This window comes from Scyliorhinus canicula, chromosome 4 (genome assembly GCF_902713615.1).
Source record: "Scyliorhinus canicula chromosome 4, sScyCan1.1, whole genome shotgun sequence".
NCBI lineage: Eukaryota > Metazoa > Chordata > Chondrichthyes > Carcharhiniformes > Scyliorhinidae > Scyliorhinus > Scyliorhinus canicula.
This window is the reverse complement of record NC_052149.1, coordinates 7,304,289-7,326,191: the sequence shown is the minus strand read 5'-3', so window position 1 is coordinate 7,326,191 and position 21,903 is coordinate 7,304,289. Positions and strand designations below refer to the sequence as shown.

Here is a 21,903-nt window from a genome sequence, read left to right as displayed (position 1 = left end):
TCTTATATGTCCCCGCGCTGCCCCCTGGTGGTGCTTTCATTTCCCATCAGCCCCTTCTGTACACACTCAGGCGAGGATCACTACAGGGGGATCTGGCCCCAGGAGGTGCCCCCACAGTGGCCTGGCCCGCGCTCGGGGCCCACTGATCCGCAGGGGGGCCTGTGCCGCGGAGGCACCCTATTCCTCCACGTCGGTTGCTGTGGACCTCCGCGGTGGCCGATGCGGAGATGAACCCCCCCTGCGCATGCGCTGAGGTGACGCCAGCACATGCTGGCGCTCCCGTGCATGTGCCAACTCGTGCTGGCTGGCGGAGGCCCTTCGGCGTCAGTTGGCGTGGCGCCAAGCCCCTTCCGCACCAGCCTGCGCGTCGCAAACCACTCCAGCGCCGGCCTAGCCCCTGAAGTTGCGGAGTTGCCCACCCCGCCGATTCCTGCAGAACCCCGCCCCTGGTTCACTAATGACCTTTCGGGAAGGAAATCTGCCGTCCTTACCTGGCCTTGCCTACATGTAACGCCAGACACACAGCAATGTGGCTAACTCAAGGGTAATTAGGGATGGGCAATAAATGTTGGCACAGCCTGTGACACCCATGACCCTTGAACAAATAAAACAATTTTTTTGATAGTCACACAATCGCAGCTAAATGAATGACTTTGAAAGCAGCTTTTTTTTTTGTAAATTCAGACATCATGGAAAAAAAAAAGCGCCCATCGGAAATAGACAATCAGAAATATTTCATAGGGATTAAAATGTCAGCCGGTTGCATTGTTTGCATGTATATTGTGATTCGAGAACAAGCAGGAAATGGGCAATATGATTCGCTGGCTCATTCAGCCATGTCACGGGAAGGAACTAAACATTAATAATGGTCACAAACGGCCAAATAAAATCCTAATCCAGAATGTAGCTGTGTATAAAACAGACAGCATAAACATGAACAAAGGCCTCAGCCAGTGCGGGAAAGAGGTGGAAAGCAAGGCTGTGACTAGCGGCGTTCCACAGGGATCAGTTCTGGGACCTTTGTTGTTTGTGGTGTATACAAATGATTTGGAATAAAATGTAGCTGGTCTGAAGTAAGTCCGCAGACGACACAAAAATTGGTGGAGTTGTGGATAGTGAAGAGGATTGTCAGAGGATACAGCAGGATATAGACTGGCTGGAGTCTTGGGCGGAGAAGTGGCAGATGGAGTTTAATCCGGACAAGTGTGAGGTAATGCACTTTGGAAGATCCAATGCATGTAGGAATTACACAATAAATGGTAGAACTCTTGCAGTGGCGTGCAGAGGGGGGGCCGACGGTGCGCTGGCCCCGGGCATCGATTGGATGGGGGCAGCAGCGTGAAGAGAACGGAGCACGCACCGCGGTCGGCCAGAGCGCGCCTGCGCACCGCGGGCGGCCGGAGCGCGCCTGCGCACCGCGGTCGGCCGGAGCGCACCTGCGCACCGCGGTCGGCCGGAGCGCACCTGCGCACCGCGGTCGGCCGGAGCGCGCCTGCGCACCGCGGGCGGCCGGAGCGCGCCTGCGCACCGCGGTTGGCCGGAGCGCGCCTGCGCACCGCGGTCGGCCGGAGCGCACCTGCGCACCGCGGTCGGCCGGAGCGCACCTGCGCACCGCGGTCGGCCGGAGCGCGCCTGCGCGCCTGGTGAACAAAAAGGGCGCGAAATCTCCCGAATCAACGGCAATCAATGCCACCATGGGTGAGTTATTTATTCTTTATCTTTATCTTATTAATCAATAAGACAGTTGACACGGACTTGGCACTTTTTACAAACAACTTACAAAAATGTCTAAACTAACAAGATCTTGTCATGCAAATCACATTTTCTTTCCATTAAATAGATTTGGTAAAATATTTTGGTTGAATAAAATATTTAATCTGTTGTCAAGATCTACATTAGTTTCAGTTCTAAAGTTAGGAGATAATTCACTTTTTGCTCGGTTTATTTGCGAAGCTAGGTCATCACATTCTGTGGCGGTTAATTGGCCCAAGTTCTCCACTTCCTTCTGCGAGGGCACAGCGAATTCCACATGTCTTCAGTTTGCATTGCCGCCATTGGGTTAACGCTGTAATTTAGGTTATTTCCAAACCAAACACCTATACCACCAAGTTTCAATTTCCTCATGATGGATGATTTGAGTGAAAGGCTCTCTGGGTCTTCATACCAGACCTCGTGGTAGGTGGCATTCTCCTGCCACATAAAAGCAAATGGGAGTTAAACAAAGAGGAACTAGGTTTGCATCAATGCCAGTTCCAGACTATCTTCCACAGCACAATTTGAAATACATTAAATGAGCGTGTGATCTAAAGATATATGGACGGATTCTCCATCGACTGATGTTGGACTCAGGAAATGCGAATGGGCAGAGAATCGATTTTACGATCAGAATCATGCCCATACCCGCTAAATATTCCATGGGTGGGGGACAATTCTGGAGTGAGTGCTCGCTAATGACATGCTAATGACATGCTAATGACATGCTAATGACATGCTAATGCCATGCTAATGTATTAAAATTAGGCACCCAGGCTCCGAAGCTACTCTACCAGTGAGGGTTGGTGGGGTCATCCCAATCACGGCCGGGATTCTCCCCTACCTGGCGGGGCGGGGGGTTCCCGGCGTAACGGAGTGGCGAGAACCACTCCGGCGTTGGGCCTCCCTAGAGGTGCGGAATTCTCCGCACCTTTAGGGGCTAGGCCCGCGCCGGAGTGGCTCCCGCTCCGTTACGTCGGGTCACCCCGGCGCATGCGCGGTGGAGGGGATCTCTTCCGCCTCCGCCATGGCGGAAGAAAAAGTGTGCCCCCATGGCACAGGCCCGCCCGCCGATCGGTGGGCCCCGATCGCGGGCCAGGTCACCGTGGGGGCACCCCCCGGGGTCAGATCGCCTCGCGCCCCCCCCCCCAGGACCCCGGAGCCCGCTTGCGCCGCCTGCTCCCGCCGGCACCAGAGGTGGTTTAAACCACGTCGGCGGGAGAGGCCTGACAGCGGCAGGACTTCGGCCCATCGCGGACTGGAGAATCGCCGCGGGGGGCCCACCGACCGGCGCGGCGTGATTCCCGCCCCCGCCGATTCCCAGGGGGTCGGAGAATTCCGCCCCATGTTTTTCAATTCTCTCTCGAATTTAAGCCCTGACATGGAGAGTGTGCAGGTTCAAAATCGCCCCCATACTCGGAGGTGGGATTCAAACTCTTATTCTCTGCATTATCAGTCCACCGAATACATCAATCCCAATGCCTGTCGTTTGGAGATTTCTCCTTTTTAGGTTTCCAAAGTTTTGGCATGGTGGACTGTCTCTTTTTAAAATGAGCCAAATCGCAATTCTCCGGTGCCTCGACAGCGTCGTCAATGCGTTCTACTTTGCCGGTACAGTCAATACCGTTGACATATCGTTAGCGGGCCTGACCGGGTATTCTGTGGGATCTCTGGAACTCACAGCCGCCATGGGGGGAATTCCCGATGGCGAGGTTCCCGTATGCTTTTAAAAATTGGGAAACTGGTGCCATTGGTGATGAGGGAGAGCGAGGAGGTAGGATACGGAGAGCGAGGAGGTAGGATACGGAGAGCGAGGAGGTAGGATACGGAGAGCGAGGAGGTAGGATACGGAGAGCGAGGAGGTAGGATACGGAGAGCGAGGAGGTAGGATACGGAGAGCGAGGAGGTAGGATACGGAGAGCGAGGAGGTAGGATACGGAGAGCGAGGAGGTAGGATACGGAGAGCGAGGAGGTAGGATACGGAGAGCGAGGAGGTAGGATACGGAGAAGCGCGACTGTGGGCTGCCGGTCTTGACACAGTCCGGGCTGGCTGGGGGTGGGGGGCACTGCCAGGGTCGGGGGAAGGGGGGTGGGTGGCAGGGGGATGGGCATCAGGCTGGGGTGACCCCACACAGGACTGGGGAAGTGTCAAGACACAGACTATCATTGTGGTGAGAGGGTGGTGAGGGTAGTGAGGGGGTGAGGGTGGTGAGGGTGGTGAGAGGGTGGTGAGGGTGTTGAGAGTGGTGTGAGGGTGGTGAGTGGGTGAGGGTGGTGGGAGGGTGGTGCAGGTGGTGAGAGGGTGTTGAGGGTAGTGAGGGGGTGATGGCGGTGAGGGGGTGGTGAGGGTGGTGGGGGTGGTGTGAGGGTGGTGTGGGTGTGGTGAGGATGGTGTGAGGGTGGCGAGAGGGTGAGGGTGGTGTGAGTGTGGTGAGGATGGTGTGAGGGTGGTGAGTGGGTGGTGAAGGGGTGAGGGGGTGAGGGTGGTGAAGGTGGTGAGGGAGAGTTCGGGACACCCTGCAGGTGGGGGGAGTAGGTGTGTGGGATAGGGCTTAGTGCCAAGGGCACATGCTGCCTCCTCACCCTGGCCGCCCTGAGTGGGTCGTGCCATTTCTTACAGCACCGCTGGCCGGTCCAGCCTGTTTGGCTCATGCCGCTTACAGCCTCTGCCACCTGCGCCCAGGCACGGCGAATGGCGGCGGCTGGCAGCCTTGTTCCCGGGCAGGGTACAGGGTTGCCTGCCTCTCCTCCCCAGCATCCAGCAGGATCTCGAGCTCAGCGTCCAAGAAATGGAGTGCCACTCTCATCACTGCCACCTTGCTGGCTGGCATGGCGTGAACGAGCCGGCGTAATGCCCGTCTCGCTAAATATTCCACGAGTGGGGGGCAATCCTGGAGTGAGTGCTCGCTAATGACATGCTAATGTATTAAAATTAGGTACCCAGGCTCCGAATCTACTCCACCAGTGAGGGTTGGTGGGGGGGGTGGGGGGGTTATTAAATCCCAATCACGCCGGAGAGAATCACGTTTTTCAATTCTCTCTCGAATTTAAGCCCTGACACGGAGAGTGAGCAGGTTCAAAATCGCCCCCATAATCTGAGGTGGGTTTCGAACTCTCATTCTCTGCATTATTAGTCCAGGAATACATCACCCCCAACACCTGTATTTGGAGATTTCTCCTTTTTAGGTTTCCAAAGTTTTGTCCTGGTGGACAGTCTCTCTCTTTTTAAAACAAGCCAGATTCCCTGCATGGATTTGGGATTCAAATTTAGGATTTCCTGGGAGGACGCCCCGAAGGAGCATTTCCATCTTCGATTCGAGCCACGTCCCGCAAGCAGTCAGCCCAGTTCATGTTTAATTTAAATTTCAACATTATACGTTCACACGTCGACACACTTTTCTGGTGACAATGGTTTGGCTGTGCGGATGGTGCAGTAGACTGTTTGGTCTCCTCAGTCCCCCAGTCCCCCCCAGCCCAAGCAGACGCCCCCCCACGCCAGCGGCATGGACCCCAGGCCGAGTGCGGCCGCGCTGGACACAGTCCGCAGCCAGCACGCCGGGTTCATGAAAGCTGGAACCACACGTGTCCCACCCCGTCGGGAACCAGCCCATCAAGGGCACAGCATTGCGGGTAAGCCTGCTCTGCAACCTCCAAAATGCGATATTGTGCCACGTAGAGTTTTAACACCATTGGTGCGTCATGCACCAATGGTGTTAAAACTCTACGTGGCACAATATCGCATTTTGGAGGTTGCAGAGCATGGTGGACTGGTGTCAAACTGGCGCTGGATCCGATTTCGGCATCAGAGCCCATTTTCCGTCTTATTGCCGAACACGATTTTGGCGTCGGGCTACGGTGAATCCCGCCCACAGTCTATCTTTTATCATGATGTGGCCTTCATCATCCAAAGCAGCCTTCAGGACGCGCGACAACGCAGAATCGCCGAGCAGAAACTTTTAGCCAAGTTCCGCACACACGAGTACGGCCTCAACCTGGACCTGGGATTCATGTCGCATTACATTCATCCCCCACCATCTGGCCTGGGCTTGCAAAATCCTACCAACTGTCCTGGTTTGAGACAATTCACATCTCTTTAACCTGGGGTTACCCCTATCTCTGCATCTGTAAAGACTTAATTACCTGCTAATGCTCGCATTCTAAGCATTGTCTGGCATCTTTGAATTTGTCTGTATATATGTTTCTGGAACATACCTCTCCATTCACCTGAGGAATGAGCAGTGCTCCGAAAGCTAGTGTTTGAAACAAACCTGTTGGACTTTAGCCTGGTGTTGTAAGACTTCTTACTACTACTATCTTTTATCACACCAGTCTCAATTAATTAATCTATATTCGAGCAATGAATGAACACAAAGCACTTGTTAAAAGAGCAAATGCATTCCTCAGATTTTCATATTGAACTGCCTGTTTTCTCTGAAATGTAAGATTAAATAATCAGTATATATGTGAAGCTTTGAAAGAAAGTATTTGAAATTCTAGAGCGCATTTCACAACCTGAGGACATGCCAAAGTGCTGTATGACCAATCAAGTGTTTTGAAGTGTAGTTACTGTTGGAATTTAGGAAACGCAGCAGATATGATAGAATTTACCCTGCAGTTTGAGAGTGAGAAGCTGCAATCAGCTGTAACGGTATTACAATTAAATAAGAGTAACTACAAAGACATGAGGGAGGAGCTGGCCAGAGTTGATTGGAGAAGGAGCCGAGCAGGGAAGACAGTGGAACAGCAATGGCAGGAGTTTTGGGGGGTATAAGGGAGGCACAACAGAAATTCACGCCAAGGAGGAGGAAACATGTTAAGGGCAGGACAAGGCATCCATGGCTGACGAGGGATGTCAAGAACAGCATAAAGGCTAAAGAAAAGTGTTATAACCTGCCTGCTTACTATTGGCTGGAGACTAATGATAATCCCACAATCCTGTGGGAGTATGAGCTTCCCCAATGAGGGTGGCAGAGAAATCATTAGCAGATTCCCTGCACAAATAGAGTTGGCCAGTTTGGAACCAGCAGAGAGAGAGAGGAGTGAGCTGCAAGGGAAGTTGCTGCTGTTGTATATATATGTTATTGTAAATAAATGTTATTTCTTTGTATCTTGAAGACTCGTGCTGGATTCTTCGTGGCCCTCACAAAACTGGCGACGAGGATGGGATTCGAACCCACACGTGCAAAGCACAATTGATTAGCAGGTGTGACCAAAATGAAAATGTTGGCCCGGAGTTATGTCTGGTGGCCAGGCCTCGACACCGACATTGAGAAGGTGGCCCAAAACTGCTCCATTTGTCAGGAGCATCAGAAGCTTCCGCCGGCTGCGCCCCTACATCACTGGGAATGGCCAGGGCGGCCTTGGGCGTGCTTGCAGCGGATTTCGCCGGCCCTTTTCAAGGATCCATGTTCCTGCTATTAATCGACGCTCAGCCTAAATGGCTAGAGGTGCATTAGATGGGAGGCACAAAGTCCTGTGCAACAATCGACAAGATGCGTTTGTCTTTCAGTACGCATGGCCTCCCCGAGGTGCTGGTCACGGACAACGGCACTCCGTTCACAAGTGAGGCGTTTGCGAGGTTCATGAAGATGAACGGCATACGCCATATCCACACTGCCCCTTACCCCCCGGCTTCAAATAGGTTGGCGGAGCGCGCAGTGCAGACATTCAAACGAGGCCTCATTCAAAAGAGGCCTCAAACGATGGACACGAAACTGGCTTGTTTTTTGTTTTCATATAGGACCACCCCCCCATGCGGTGACTGGGGTAGCTCCCGCAGAACTCCTAATGGGCCGGAGACTTCGCACCCACCTTAGCATGGTTTTCCCGGACATTGGCGCAAAAGTACGCCGCACACAACAACAGTAGGGACATAGTTTTTCTCGGCATTGGCTGATTCGGCAGTTTACATCCGGTGACCCAGTGTTCGTTCGGAATTTTACTGGTGGTGCCCAGTGTTTCCCTGACGTAATCTTTCACCAAACGGGCCCTATCTCTTACCAGGTGCAAGCCCAGGGTCGTCTCCAGCGCAAACATGACTATCACTTCCAAAGATTCCCCGCCCTAGGAGCTAATTTCTACAGCCACAGAGACCAGACACAATGGAAAGTATTCCTCACAATCTTCCTCTGGTGCCTCACTCAAAGCCTGCGCAGGTCATGACAGAACCGCCTGGAGATAAAGACGCCGAGATGACGGAGGCAGCAGACACTGACTCCGAGATGGAGACACAAGACACCTCAAAGGGGGAATCCTCGGGCCCACGGGCCGTGGATGGACAACCATTGCGCCGTTCATCACGGAAGCATCGGTCTCTATCTCGTTCCACACCGCCCAATCCAGCGCCTCATGCAAATGGGTTCCGGCCTGCGGCAAAACGAGTCCAACGCCCTTCTTCGCCAGGGTCTTCGGTGGATTCCTTGGACTTTGGGGGGGGAGGGGTGTTATAACCTGCCTGCTTACCATTGGCTGGGGACTAATGACAATCCCATAATCCTGTGGGAGAATGAGCTTCCCCAATGAGGGGGGCAGAGAAATCATTAGCAGACTCCCTGCATAAATAGAGCTGGCCAGTTTGGAACCAGCAGAGAGAGAGAGGAGTGAGCTGTAAGGGAAGTTGCTGCTTTGTATACATATGTTATTGTAAATAAATGATATTTCTTTGTATCCTGAAGACTCGTGCTGGATTCCTCGTGGCCCTCACAAAAAAAAGCATACAAAGTGGCGAAGATTAGTGGGAAACCAGAGGCTTGGGAAGCCTTTAAAAGCGAGCAGGGGACAACTAAAAAAAGCAATAAGGGGGAGAGAAGATGAAGTACGAGTGCAAGCTAGCTAGTAATATAAAGGAAGATAGGAAGAGATTTTTTCAATATATCAAAGGTAATAGAGAGGCAAAAATAGACATTGGACCACTAGAAAATGTGGCTGGAGAAGTAATAAAAGGAAACAAAGAAATGGCAGACAAACTGGATAGTTACTTTGCATCAGTCTTCATGGTGGAAGACACCAGTGGGATGCTCGAGCTCCGGGAGAACCAGGGGGCAAAGATGAGTGCAGTGACCATTACTAAGGAGAAGGTTCTGGGGAAACTGAAAGGTCTGAAGGTGGGTAAGTCACCTGGACCGGATGGATTACACCCCAGGGTCCTAAAAGAGATAGCTGAGGAAGTTGTGGAGGCTTTAGTGATGATCTTTCACCTTCCAGAGGACTGGAAGGTGGCTAATGTAACACTGCTGTTTAAGAAGGGAGGGAGGCAGAAGACGGGAAATTATAGGCCGGTTAGCCTGACTTCGGTCATTGGTAAGATTTTAGAGTCTGTTATTAAAGATGAGGTTGCGAAGCACTTGGAAGTGCATGGTAAAATAGGACTGAGTCAGCACGGCTTTGTCAAAGGGAGGTCGTGTCTGACAAATCTGTTAGAGTTCTTTGAGGAAGTAACAAGGACGTTAGAAAAAGGAGAACCAGTGGACGTGATTTATTTAGATTTCCAGAAGGCCTTTGACAAGGTGCCGCATAGGAGACTGTTAAATAAGTTAAGAGCTCATGGTGTTCAGGGTAAGATCCTGGAATGGATAGGGGATTGGCTGACTGGCAGAGGAAGCAGAGAGTGGGGATAAAGGGGTATTTTTCAGGATGGCAGCCGGTGACTCGTGGTGTGCCTCAGGGGTCTGTGCTGGGACCACACTTTTTACAATATACATTCATGATCTGGAAGAAGGAGCTGAAGGCACTGTTGCGAAGTTTGCAGATGATACAAAGATCTGTAGAGGGACAATTAGTATTGAGGAATCAGGTTGGCTGCAGAAGGATTTGGACAGGCTAGGAGAGCGGGCAAAGAAGTGGCAGATGGAATACGATGTGGAAAAGTGTGAGGTTATGCACTTGGAAAGGAGGAATGGAGGCATGTTATTTTCTAAATGGGGAAATGCTTCGGAAAACAGAAGCACAAAGGGACTTGGGAGTCCTTGTTCACAATTCTCTTAAGTTTAATGTGCAGGTTCAGTCGGCAGTTAAGAAGGCAAATGCAATGTTAGAATTTGTGTCACGAGGGCTAGAATACAAGACCAGGGATGTAGTTCTGAGGCTGTATAAGCCTCTGGTCAGACCCCATTTGAAGTATTGTGAGCAGTTTTGGGCCCCATATCTAAGGAAGGATGTGCTGGCCTTGGAAAGGGTCCAGAGGAGGTTCACAATGATCCCTGGAATGAAGAACTTGTCGTATGAGGAATGTTTGAGGACTCTGGGTCTCTACTCGTTGGAGTTTAGAAGGATGAGGGGGGGATCTCATTGAAACGTACAAGATTCTGCGAGGCATGGATCGAGTGGACATGGTGAGGATGTTTCCACTTGTGGGAAAAACTAGAACCAGAGGACACCATCTCAGATTAAAGGGGCGATCCTTTAAAACAGAGATGAGGAGGAATGTTTTCAGCCAGAGGGTGGTGAATCTGTGGAACTGTTTGCCGCAGAAAGCTGTGGAGGCCAATTCACTGAGTAGCTTTAAGAGAGAGATAGATAGGTTCATGATTAATAAAGGGATCAGGGGTTATGGGGAGAAGGCAGGAGAATGGGGATGAGAAATTATCAGCCATGATTGAATGGCAGAGCAGACTCGATGGGCCAAGTGGCCTAATTCTGCTCCTAAGCCTTATGGTCTTAATTTGAACATAGCAAGCTTCCAGAAACAGCAAAATGATAACGATCAGAAAATATTTCAGTGATGATGGTCAAAAGATAAATATTGGACAAAACACCAGGGAGAACAACTCTGCTCTTAATCAAAATAATTTATATCCACATAGAACATAGAAGGCAGAAGGAGACCATTCGGCCCATTGAGTCTGCACCGACCCACTTAAGCCCTCACTTCCACCGTAACCCAATAACTCCTCCTAACCTTTTTGGACACATAGGGCAATTTAGCATGGCCACTCCACCTAACCTGCACATCTTTGGACTGCGGGAGGAAACCCACGCAGACACGGGGAGGACGTGCAGACTTTGCACAGTGACCCAAGCCGGGAATCGAACCTGGGACCCTGGCGCTGTGAAGCCACAGTGCTATCCACTTGTGCTACCGTGCTGCCACGTGTTCACCTGAGAAGACAGAGGGCATCTCAGTTTTGCCCACAACTGGTTTCGGATAATTTTTAAAAATTGAACTTGGTCGGCTTTTCTGCTTGCCAATTCCCATTTCCTTTTCAATTCTCCAACGACACACATTTTCCATTGTACAAACTGGACATTCTGAACATCGCTAAACCCTGTTCACAGCGAATCCTGAATCAGGAAACACTGGAATGAATGTTATACTGCACAGATCTTTATTGTGTCTTTGACCTGATGGTCTTACCTTGTAAACATAAAATGGGGCTTTGTAATTATCATCCCAGTATCTACCGGTAAATGATTTGGGCAGCTGCTCCATGACCTCTTTGTACGCAATCGGATGCACCACATGATAACTGCAAGGACCCCCTCTGAAAGGAGACTCTGTCGCTTCACATCGACCAGGCTGTAAAATACATAAAGGATGAGAAAATTATACTTGTGAATGTAGTTACTCAGTGAACTTCAAAAAATGTAGGAGTGGTTTGAGTAATCTCCCCTGAATGAGGGGCGATGAGGATCCAATGCTCAATGGGAAGTTTCAAGCGAAGTGTGGCATTGTTGAAAGGAGAGACATTTTGCAGAAGTTTTTCATTCAACAGGACAAATGCAAGAACAGCAAATTTCAAACAATTGCAACAATTTCTGCTACAGGAAAAAAATGTTCTGATTGCTCGGCAAGTCAACTCTTATTGGCTAACGCATTGCCATGGAAAAAATGACTGGGTACTGTAGGCTCCCCAAGGTCTGGGGTAATTCAACAAATATGCAAGGCTTGAATCTATTATTCCTTTTATTTGCAGAAAATTAGTGCCTATGTACGAACGTATGTACCTTACAGTAAGAATAAATGAGCCATATTATGAATTTGACAGTTATTGTTACATTGGCTGTTTGCGTAACTATCAGCATTCAACATTCTGAGCGTTACTATTAAGCAGAAACTGGACCAGCCATATAAATACCGTGACCACCAGAGTAGATCAAAGGCTGGGGATCCTGCAGCGAGTAACTCACCTCCTGACCCCACGAAGCCTGTACATCACCTACAAGGCACAAGTCAGGAATATGATGGAATATTCTCCACTTGCCTGGATTTTTGCAGTTCAAGGAACACTCAAGAAGCTCAACACCATCCAGGAAAAAGCAGCCCCATTGATTGCTATCACTTCCACAAATATTCAATCTCTTGCCCACTGACAAACAATCCAAATCCTAACATAAGGGAAGCCAGGTAATGCAGGAGCCCCTGTGGCCATTCCCCATCATAACAGATATACTGTGTTGGATGTCGTTGGCTGCGATGACTGTGTAGCGGCAAGTAGTGACAACCAACTTCATGGCATCATGGGTCTGCTGCACAAGAGGACAAGTGGGTGTATAGGATCAATTGTGGAGCATATTGCAAACAGTGATCATAACTCCATTAGATTCAAGATCATTATGGAAAAGAATCATAGAATTTACAGTCCAGGGGAGGCCATTCAGCCCAGCGAATCTGCATTGGCTCTTGGAAAGAGCAGCCTACTTAAGCACACATCTCTACCCTATCCCCGTAACCCAGTAACCCCACCTAACCTTTTTGGACACTATGGGCAATTTTAGCATGGCCAATCCACCTGAACCTGCACATCTTTGGACAGTGGGAGGAAACCCAAGCAGACCACGGGGAGAACGTGCAGACTCCGCACAAACAGTCTCCCAAGCCGGGAGTCAAAACCAGGTCCCTGGAGCTGTGAAGCAAAAGTACTAACCGCTGTGCTACCATGTGGCTCATTTATTCTTACTGGACAAGGATAGGCCTGAAATCAAAGTTCTAAACTGGTTGAAGGGCAATGTTAATAAGATCAGATCTGATTTGGCCAAAGTGGACTCGGAACAGGCACTTGTAGGTAAATCTGTGACAGAACAGTGGGACACATTCAAGAAGGAAATAGGGAGAGTACAGAGTCAAAATCTTCCAATCAAGAAAAGGGTTGAGACTAACAAATCAGGTGAACGCTGAATATTAATGGGTGTACAGCACTGGATCCGGAGATATTCATGGCTGATATTGAGGACTCAAAACAGCAAAAGCCGTAGAGGAGTATGGAATGTGCAAGTGGGAACTTAAATAGGAAATTAGGAGAGCAAAAAGGGGACATGAAAGGATACTGGCTGCTAAAATAAAGGACAATCCTACTTTGTTTTACATTAAGAGTAAAATGATAACTGGTGAAAGAGTAGGGCCCTTTAAGGACCACATGATAATTTGTGTGTGGAGCTGGAGGACATAGGTATGGTTCTAAATGCATATTTTGTGCTGCTGTTCACTCATGAAAGGGCCAGTCTGGGATAGAAATCAGGGAGAAGGACTGTGAAAAAATTAAAGAAATTAACATAGAGCAGATTCAGAGTGGTCTGGCAAATTTAAAAGTAGACAAATCTCCAGGACCAGATGAAATGTATCCCAGGTTGCTGAATGAGGAAAGGGAGGAAATAGTAGGGGTGCTGGCCACGGGAGAGTGCTGGAGGATCGCCAATGTGGTACCATTGGAGGAAGGGATAAACCCGGAAACTACAAGCCAGTCAGTCTAACCTCAGCGATGGGCAACCAATTGGAAGCAATTCTGAGAGACAGAATTATTGATAGTAATAATCATAATAATCTTTATTAGTGTCACAAGTAGGCTTAGGGCTAAATCGCTGGCTTTGAAAGCAAACCAAGGCAGGCCAGCAGCACGGTTCAATTCCCGTACCAGCCTCCGCGAACAGGCGCCAGAATGTGGCAGCTAGGGGCTTTTCACAGTAACTTCATTTGACTCCTAATTGTGACAATAAACGATTTTCATTTAATTTCATTCATTTACATTAACACTGCAATGAAGTCACTGTGAAAAGCCTCTAGTCACCACATTTTGGCGCCTGTTCGGGTACACTGAAGAGTATTCAGAATGTCCAATTCACCTAACAAGCACGTCTTTTGGGACTTGTGGGAGGAAACCGGAGCAACTGGAGGAACCCACACAGGCACGAGGAGAACTTGCAGCCTCCGCACGAACAGTGACCCAAGCCGGGAATCAAACCCAGGTCCCTGGTGCTCTGAAGCAACAGTGCGAACCACTGTGCTACCATACTAGCTCGCCAGCAAATACAAAATTATTGGTCCATATCACAATACCATTTGATTCGGCAATTAATGCATCAGAGGGATGGGTTTTAGATGAATTAATTTCAAGTCCATTTCTGGTGTAATTCAAACTGCACATTTTTCCTTACCTCAATGAAGCGTTTGCAATGATATTCACTGCCGTACCACGAAACCCCCAATATGAGCTTTTTGGAATCAACACCCATATCGATATATCCAGAGAGGCCTAAATGGACAACAATATTGATTAATATTGATCTTGAGCAGGTAGACTTTTATCCAGGAAGTCTTCTCACACATACCTGTGTACGCTTTGTGATAGGGAGATTGTGGTTTTGCAAAGCAATCATCCCATTTTTGAGTCCATATATCGAAGGAAATCACAAAGAAAAAGTCACAAAGATTTGAAATTTCCATATATTGAAAGCAATTGCCATCAATACAATGAGGAGACCACGGAACATCTAAAGAGACCTGAGGAAGAAAGAGGAGCAGGAAGTTAATTTTATCTCACACCTTATTTTGGAAGTAGTAGTAGTTAAATGTGTTTTCCAAGCAGTTAGTTGGTGGGAGCTGTGACAGTAACAGGGGAGAGATTGTACAGTGTTCATGGCTGTATAGACCAGAGCACAATAAACTTGGTAAAACAGAGTCGGTGGAATTCTCCATTCCTGAGACGAAATGTTGACGGGTTGTCGGTTTAGGGTTCATGCACGGTCGGTGCCATGGTTTACGGTACGACTGGTACATGCCGTCAGCCGTACCCATGCACGGCCTGGGACCCGACCATTCTTCGGCCGTTGTTGGTGTGATGCGCGGGGGTTCACTCAGTGCCGGTGCTCGCTTGTCACCACTACTGGAATAGGTGATGGGTTCGTGCCGATTTTCCTGTTTTAAACCTTCCGTAGGTTCTCCCTTCGTGCCTGCACAGGAAACGGCTGCGGGAGGATGGAGAATCTGGCCCACGTGTCGAATTCTTCGCTACAAGTGCTGCATCATCAATTCTGCTGCTTATTCACTTGAAGCTGATTCACCCGAAAATGTTTGAGGTCAACTCGGGCCCAGGCAGCCTTGAGACAAGGTTATGAGTAAATTTGCAGATGACACTAAAGTCGGTGGAGTTGTGGACAGTGCGGAAGGATGTTACAAGTTACAGAGGGACATAGATAAGCTGCAGCGCTGGGCTGAGAGGTGGCAAATGGAGTTTAATGCAGAAAAGTGTGAGGTGATTCATTTTGGAAGGAATAACAGGAAGACAGAGTACTGGGCTAATGGGAAGGTTTTGGTGGTGTGGATGAGCAGAGAGATCTCGGTGTCCATAAAAATAGATCCCTGAAAGTTGCCACCCAGTTGAGAGGGTTGTTAAGAAGGCGTACGGTGTGTTAGCTTTTATTGGTAGAGGGATTGTGTTTCGGAGCCATGAGGTCATGTTGCAGCTGTACAAAACTCTGGTGCGGCTGCATTTGGAGTATTGCGTGCAGTTCTGGTCGCCGCATTACAGGAAGGATGTGGAAGCATTGGAAAGGGTGCAGAGGAGATTTATCAGGATGTTGCCTGGTATGGAGGGAAGATCTTATGAGGAAAGGCTGAGGGACTTGAGGCTGTTTTCGTTAGAGAGAAGAGGGTTAAGAGGTGACTTAATAGAGGCATACAAGATGATCAGAGGATTAGATAGGGTGGACAGTGAGAGCCTTTTTCCTCAGATGGTGAAGGCTAGCACGAGGGGACATAGCTTTAAATTGAGGGGAGATAGATATAGGACAGATGTCAGAGGTAGGTTCTTTACTCAGAGAGTAGTAAGGGCGCGGAATGCCCTGCCTGCAACAGTAGTGGACTCGCCAACACTAAGGGCATTAAAATGGTCTTTGGAAAGACATATGGACGATAAGGGAATAGTGTAGATGGGCTTTCGAGGGGTTTCACAGGTCAGCGCAACATTGAGGGCCGAAGGGCCTGTACTGCGCTGTAATGTTCTATGTTCAAAACTGCAGTCAGCAATCATTTCACTTTATTACCCAGAGAATAGCCATATTTCTTTATAATTAAGTAGAAACTAAATTGAATGTTTGTAATTTTAAAAAAATCGTTCTTTTACCTGGGATCCAGGTATTTCGCGGTGAAAGGTTTCTGCAGTTTCTTTGAGTAGATTTAATAATTCAGTAACATTTTGGTGTACACTTTTAAATAGGTCCATGAAATCCAAATTGATTCCATCCAGAAAATTAGTTCCCGCTGTGTGCACCTGCGCTCTGATCCAGGCCTTTCTCTGACTGCTGTCTGTCAATTCAGATTTCTGTATGTTTTCTAGTAAATGTTGAAAATTAAGACGTTAGATTCTCCAACAATATTTGCACAACTCAGTATCCCGAATCACTGGACACGGAGCAATGAGGCAGGGAACACATATCTGGAATCTGCATTTACATGCCGCCTGTCATATTCTCAGGATGTTTTTCCCTGCTTCCTATCCCAATGAATTATTTTTCAATTGTTATCACTGTCATGTTATGAGCTGATCTGACGTCTAATTTGTTCCCAGCACGGTCCCACAAACAGAAAGTTAATATATGACCATTGCTCAGTGAAAGGTCGCAGGATGAATGTTGCCCAGGAGACCATGAGTATTCCTCGTCAAACTTTGCCCAGGTGGTCCCACAAACAGAAAGTTAATATATGACCATTGCTCAGTGAAAGGTCGCAGGATGAATGTTGCCCAGGAGACCATGAGTATTCCTCGTCAAACTTTGCCCAGGTGGTCTTTTATTTCATTCTGACATGAGGGAAGTGACCAGAGGCACAATGAATGAAGTAGGTTTTGAGACCGCTGAAAAACGTAAGAGGTAAGAAAGGTGGTAGATTCTCGAGTTCAGGATGTTAAGGAAGGATCTGCCGTTGAGAGTGAAAGAGATGAAACCCCAGCAGGTCAGAGTTAGAAAAGTGGAATGAATGTTGCTCAGGTTATAATGAGAACTCTCTGTTCCTCTTACATCGAAACATAGAAAATAGGAGCAGGAGGAGGCCATTTGGCCTTTCAAGCCTGCTCCGCCATTGAGAAGCACAATTCAGGAATGTGATGGAATACTCTCCACTTGCCTGGATGAGTGCAGCTCCAACAACACTCAAGAAGCTCGACACCATCCAGGACAAAGCAGCCCCGCTTGGTTGCTCCACCTTCCACAAACATTCAAACTCTCCACCACAGATCAATACTAGCAGCTGTGTGCACCATCTACAAGATGCACAGCAGTAGCTCACTGCGGTTCCTGAGACAACACCTTCCAAACCCACGACCACTACCATCTAGAAGAGCATCAGATATCTGGGAACGCACTGCCTGGAGGTTCCCCTCCAAGTCACTCACCATCCTGACTTGGAAATATATTGACCGTTTCTTGGCTGTGGCTGGGCCAAAATCTTGGAATTCCCTCCCTAACAGCACAGTGGATGTGTCTACACCTGAAGGACAACAGCGTTTCAAGAAGGCAACTCACCACCACCTTCTGAAGGGCAACTAGGGATGCGCAATAAATGCTGGCCTCACCAGCGACGCCCACATCCCGTAAATGAATTTAAAATTCCGAACACAATGGATGATGGTTCTGGATGTTAATGATCTCAGTTCAAGGACAGCACTACAGGAGTCCCTTAGGGTTGTACCTGAGGTACAAATGTCTTCAACTACTTCATCAATAAGATCCTCTTAAGTCCAGACTTCCTGGATGATTGCACAACGTTCTGCACCATTCGCCCAGGTACTGAAGCAGTCCATGCACAAATGGAGCAAGACCCAGACAGCATTCACACAACTGCCAGGCAATCACCACACACCCAGAGGGAATCTAACAATCTCTTTCTGAAAGTCAATTGCATTAATATCACTGAATTGCCCATTATCAACCTTCTGGGGGTTACCACTGACCAGCTTGTCAACTGGATATGAACAAGTCAGTGGCTGGGAGTTCCACAGCAAGTAACTCATATCCTGATTCCTCAAGCTTGTCTACACAAGGCGGAAGTCAGGAGTGTGATGGTATTATCTCCAATTGTTTGCATGGCACCTCCTCTAGAAAGGAATACCAGCGATCTAGACTCCAAGGACTGATCCCACCTCCCGGAAACACCTGCCAAGTGTGCGGTCAAAGAAACGGTTCTAGGATTGGGCTCAACAGCCAACAAGGATCCACAGAACCCATGGCCAATGACACGGAGCTTCTTAGGTGGATAATCAAACTCGTCAGCGAGTGATCGCCGAGGAACAAGTCCTCTTTCTGAAATGATGCCCACTGACATTTTTTTTAAAGTGATACTTTGTACTAATATTATTTCACGGTTGAATCCTAATTTAAACTGGAAGATGCAAACTGGAGTTGCTGCAGTGGACCCAATGATGGGTAGGTCCTTATGACTGTGCAGTGAATTTCGCAACACAAAGAACACCACAATGGGGAAGTTCTCATGACTGTGCAGCTAGTTTACAGAAAGTTCCCATTATAAGTGTGGACAACACAAACAGAAATATTTATATTGATATAAAATAGCAATATGCCCCAAGACCCTTCAAAGCAGCGTCAGATGAAGTTGTAAATGGAAAAGATTCACATCAAAGTGTGAAAGGTTTGGACAGACAGGAGGGTTTGAAGACCCAGAGGCGTGTTTATAAATGCATCATGGGTGGGTTGTAGAGTAGTTGGAAAAGGTTGTATCAGAGTCGCAGAGGAATCTGAGCACGATAATGTCGACAATAGAAATTTCAGAGAATGACATAAAAAATACAGCAAACAGGTTGTTGAGCCAACCCAGTCACTGCAAGTGGCGAAGCTCCTTTCGAGGGTCAAGTCTGTAAACTGCATGTTCCTTTATGGGTTTCTCAATATTATATCTTGTATTAGGGTTGAAAGGTATTTGACTGATCTGTAATAACATGGGTTACCTTTTATGACAACTCGAACGCCCTGACCATGAGCGTAACACAATAAGGGAAAGGGAGGCACCAAATCGACCACAATCGTTGTGACCTTAGTCCAATCATAATGTTTCCAATCCATTCCTTCATGATCAAAGATAAACACCTGGTGCAAAAATAAAGCTGTCAGCTGCAGTAATTACTGACATAAAACTGACATCAAAATATCAACATTTCCTATAAAAGTAGTCCCGGATTCTTGAATGATGTGTGATGCGGCACAATAGCACAATGGTTAGCACTGTTGCTGCAGAGTGCCAGGGATTCGGAGCTTTGACAAAGAGGCATCCAGACTCAAAACGTTAGCTCCCTTTTCGCTCCACAGACGCTGTCAGACCTGCTGAGATTGTCCAGTATTTTCTGTTTTTGTTGGACATTCTGAATTCTCCCTCTGTGTACCCGAACAGGCGCCGGAATGTGGCGACTCGGCAATTTTCACAGTAACTTCATTGTAATGTTAATGTAAGCCTACTTGTGACACTAATAAAGATTATTATTGTGGGTGGCACAGTAGCACACTGGTTAGTACTGTTGCTTCACAGCAAAAGGGTCCCGAGTTCAATTCACAGTTTCCACTGTCTGTGCGGAGTCTGCATATTCCCCCCCCCGTGTCTGTGTGGGTTTCCTCCGGGTACTCCAGTTACCTCCCAAACATCCTGAAAGACATGTTTGTTAAGTGAATTGGACATTCTGAATTATCCCTTTGTGCATCTGAACAGGCGCCGGAGTGTGGCGACTAGGGGATTTTCACAGTAATTTCATTGTGGTCTTAATGTAAGCCTACTTGTGACAATAAAGATTATGGGTGGGATTCTCTGTTGCCCAACGCCGATATCGTACTCGGCGATTGGGTGGAGAATACCTTCTGACGCTCAAATCAGGGGACAGCGCCGGTTTGACGCCCTTTTTCGAGTCTCCGTAACCTCCGAAATGGCATCAACATGTTGCGTACCGCATGGCGTCGGAACGCATTAGCGCATCATCACTCATCAGAATGAAGATCAGGAAGGGTTGATGAACACATCCAGTCTGCAAGTCCTGTTGCTGACACACTGCTCACTGAATAACATTACTATGAGGGAAATACTGACCTCATCAAATACACAACAGCTACATAGTAATTTGATATCAATGCTTGTTGAAAGATTCGCTAAATTGTATTCAGTTTTTAAAATAAATTTGGAGTAACCAATGGTATTTTTTTCCAATTAAGGGGCAATTTAGTTTTGGCCAATCGACCCACACTGCATATCTTTGTGTTGTGGGGGTGAGACCCACGCAGACCCAGGGAGAATGCGCAAACTCCACATGGACAGTGACACGGGACCAGGATCAAAGATGGGCCTGGATCAAACCCGGGTCCTTGGCGCCCTGAGACAGCAGTGCTAACCACTGTGACACCCCAAGTTGTATTCCATTTAATCATGAGCAGGATCCCAGTTTTACAATGACTGAGGTCAAATCACAATTTAATTCCATGTGATTCCAGGATTTTTAACTGGTGCTGTGGGGAATGAACATTCTGTGAAAACTGTAAACTTTAACCTGGTGTCAGTCTGTCAGAGTGAGATCACCCATCATTTACGATTCTACACATCAGAGAAACATGTTAAAATAAACATTTTACCGGTGCTGCACTTGTTCAAATATCTGTGCATTGTTCAACATTACAGATGCCCTATTTTACACAGGCTGTAACTACACCAAGATTAACACTTTAACATATATTATATATCACACGATTCTCTTTGTATTTGAACGAGTCTGAGCTGCTTCTTGTGTCTGTCCACTAGCTTCACCTGTCCCCCCACCCTGACCCACACCCTCAGCCTGGTCCTGATCCTGGGGTTGTGCTCAGGACCCCTCTCCAGCCTGGATCTCCCCGGGAGCCCAGGCTGGAGGGTGACCGGTTAACGCTCTCCCCCAACCGAACCCAGGCCAGTCCCGAGAGGGGGGGGGGGGGGGGGGGGGGGGGGGGGGGTGGGGGGGAGAAAGAACATCCTAAAGAGGGCAATCTGTCCGAACTTCCACAACAGTGTGGGTGGGAGGAGCTGACCCACATGGGGAAAGACACCAGTTCACAGCCCAATGCTCCATTCCAAGTGTTGCTGCTCAATACACTTCAAAATAACAACTTCAAATCAATGAACTCTTTGCCCGAGGGAATTTAATGGTCTGACACACCCACCTCCATTGGGAACTGATGGTCTATGGGTAACGGCTGGCACAGGCTCTTTTTTGAACACGGACAACCATTAATGGGGAAAACTCCGAAGGCTCCGCCGATCCACATCACCAGCACCGCCACAAACTGCGCCAATGCCAAACTCCAGCGCATCCTCTCCGCCGGAGATGAAGATCTATCAGTCACAGCGAGATCCTTTCTTTATACTGAGCCTCATGTGAATGATGATGCCACCTCCTGGGTCTCTCTATCTCTATCTTGCTTTGTGTGATAACAGGGACATGTTGACGCAAGCTTCATGCTGTTAAATGTAACTTTGTAGGGAAGTTCTCTTCTCCCCGTCACTCCCCTTGGGTAACATTATCCGTTAACCTCTGCAGTATTTTCTCTCTTTCCCGAATTTCATTGTCGAATGTCTCTCTCCTTGTCCCAAGCCTTTATTAATACTCGTCCTCGCATCTCTTTACCCTCCCCCTTCCTCCCAGTCTTTTCCAATATTCATCCCAGAATTTCTGATTTCCTATTCTCCGTCCCACTTCTTCCATCCCTGAACAATTTTAACCAGGGATCCTCTCTGTTGCCTTTCCTCCCTACCTTGGGCAGGCGGTGGCTTAATTGTATTGTCACTGGACTATTAATCCATAGATCCAGGATAATGCTCTGGGGTCCCGGTTTCCAATCCCACTGTGGCAGATGATGACATTTGAATTCAACACAAATCTGGAATTAAAAGTCTGATGATGATTATTGAAACCATTGCCAATT

At 48.2% G+C, this 21,903-nt stretch overlaps 1 protein-coding gene across 1 annotated transcript; it reads right to left on the bottom strand.

The window, feature by feature from the left end:
* Positions 1-1,871: 1,871 nt before the first annotated feature.
* LOC119964129 (di-N-acetylchitobiase-like) lies at positions 1,872-21,414 on the bottom strand. The gene is made up of 7 exons (XM_038793429.1): positions 21,142-21,414; positions 18,921-19,059; positions 16,086-16,294; positions 14,293-14,464; positions 14,119-14,216; positions 11,105-11,266; positions 1,872-2,190 (listed from the first exon to the last, which is right to left on the bottom strand). Exons 1-7 carry the CDS (start codon positions 21,289-21,291, stop codon positions 1,978-1,980), a joined length of 1,143 nt encoding a protein of 380 aa, XP_038649357.1. The 5' UTR covers positions 21,292-21,414; the 3' UTR covers positions 1,872-1,977.
* Positions 21,415-21,903: the final 489 nt, after the last annotated feature.

Bases quoted from the DNA above. Each gene is read 5' to 3' on its own strand.
- LOC119964129 (XM_038793429.1), bottom strand. From the start codon at position 21,291: ATGCGCTGGAGTTTGGCATTGGCGCAGTTTGTGGCGGTGCTGGTGATG. The intron at 11,267-14,118 runs GTAAGGAAAAAT...TGTATTTTACAG, and splicing joins ATTGCAAACGCTTCATTGAG to CCTGGTCGATGTGAAGCGAC. The intron at 2,191-11,104 runs GTAAGACCATCA...TTTATGTGGCAG, and splicing joins CCCCATTTTATGTTTACAAG to GAGAATGCCACCTACCACGA.